At 39.1% G+C, this 1560-nt stretch overlaps 2 protein-coding genes across 2 annotated transcripts in view; both read right to left on the bottom strand.

Moving 5' to 3' along the window:
• SFT2D2 (SFT2 domain containing 2) overlaps positions 1-1560 on the bottom strand; it is an 11377-nt gene that overhangs the window by 8566 nt on the left and 1251 nt on the right. Inside the window, exons 2-3 of the mRNA XM_009638545.2 lie at positions 1315-1401; positions 881-966 (exon numbers count right to left, since the gene is read on the bottom strand). Of these exons, the coding sequence (XP_009636840.1) occupies positions 881-966; positions 1315-1401 (173 nt within the window). The remainder of the gene's footprint in view (positions 1-880; positions 967-1314; positions 1402-1560) is intronic.
• Positions 949-1560, bottom strand: part of TIPRL (TOR signaling pathway regulator) — a 13742-nt gene continuing 13130 nt past the window's right edge. Inside the window, exon 8 of the mRNA XM_035894019.1 lies at positions 949-966. The gene's annotated coding sequence lies outside the window, so the exon portion shown is untranslated. The remainder of the gene's footprint in view (positions 967-1560) is intronic.

The following is a 1560-nucleotide window of genomic DNA, read 5'->3' as shown; positions in this document are numbered from 1 at the left end:
GTATTTATTCTATAATTTTATTCATGCTTGTTCGGTTACAATTAACATAAGCAGAGCAGAACTATCAAGCTAGAAGCATAGGTCAAGGTCAGCTTCAATTAGATCATTCTTGTCAGATGCTTTTTTAACCTGCTCTTCAAAAACAGCAGCTGCAGAGGCTCTGCATGGATTGCCAGGTAATCCAGCTCAATTCCTCTACATAAAGGGCTGTTTTCAGGCCTAGATCCATTCTCTGATCCCTTACCAGATCTGCAGCCCTCATTTAGAGCCCTGGTGATTGATACTGCTTGAATTATATAAGGCAAGAGTTTTATCTAGGGTGATATTTCTGCCTCTTATACTATATTATTCTGCCTCATTATTATACTATGCTATACTGTGCTTTCTAACATCTTGTTAAGTTTCCTCAGTCACAGAAGATTGTGTCTTTCACAAAGTCAGTGGGGCTGTGCAGGAGGCTTATCAAACAGGCCCACCCTGACAAGAGAGACTGCCCCAAATATATTCAACGAAACACACAGAACATTACCAATTGCAAAAAGGCAAAGAATTATTTTTATCTTGAGGGGGCAAAAAACCAACAAAATTTAAAAAAAAAAAAAAAGCAATGCTCAAAGTATGAGTTTGATTCTTCTTTACTAATGAGTAACTTTTACCTTGAATGCATTGCTAATAATGATAAATGAAATAAAAAAAATTCTGTACCATTTCAGGGCGCTACTGTGGACATGCTGTTCTCTAAAATTCAGCAACAAGAGTGATCTATATAAGCAAATCTTCTTACACAAATGCAACAGTTTCTACTGCTTATGCACCTTCACCTATCATTCTGCTTTAGTTTCTCATCTTTATTAGGGAACTAACAGATAAGGATTGTTACCTCCCAATAGATGCAATATTCCCCAACGTATAAAACACTGCAAAAAGCATCAGCCCTTTCTTTGGTACCCATAGCAGACAACTACCCTAAAAAGGAACAGAGAGAGAGAGAGAGAGAGAGAGAGAGAGAGAGAGGAAAAAGTTAATATTGTTTTTAAATTGCAAAAGAAGCATCCAAGAAATGTCACAACACAAAGTTTTAGGAAAACTTAAATCCAAACTGCAGAATCACATGCAAAAGTAAATTGGGTTTATTGGCATTCTTGTTAACAGTTTGTTCCAGTTGGATGCAATGCACTGAGTCAGATGTCTTCCCAGAGACTTGAAAAAAAAAAAAAATAAAAAAAAATAATCAAGCAACAGTGTATACCAAGGCTATAATTATGGGGGCTCCCAAAACTCAAACATCCGAGAGATCTGGCAAAAAGTCCTTACCAAGAGCGAGCACAGGCATCCTATTGCAAAACAAGCAACGAAGCCTTTCACTCTGGTGCCCCAACCTAATGAAGTTGCATCAATAACCTAGAAACAAGGCAAAAAATAAGAGCGGGAGTTATTTGCGAAGAGACGCCGCCCCATACCGAGCGTGGAAGCTTTCTCTTTAAGATGCCAACCTGTGCCCTAGCACAAACGGAGCCTCAGTCACCCGTAGGAAGCGCGGGTGATGCTGAGGGACAGCCC

This window comes from Egretta garzetta, unplaced genomic scaffold (assembly GCF_000687185.1).
Source record: "Egretta garzetta isolate BGI_Z169 unplaced genomic scaffold, ASM68718v1 scaffold465, whole genome shotgun sequence".
Classification (NCBI taxonomy): domain Eukaryota; kingdom Metazoa; phylum Chordata; class Aves; order Pelecaniformes; family Ardeidae; genus Egretta; species Egretta garzetta.
Note: the sequence above shows the minus strand (reverse complement) of the source record. Positions and strands in the feature narration are given on the sequence as shown.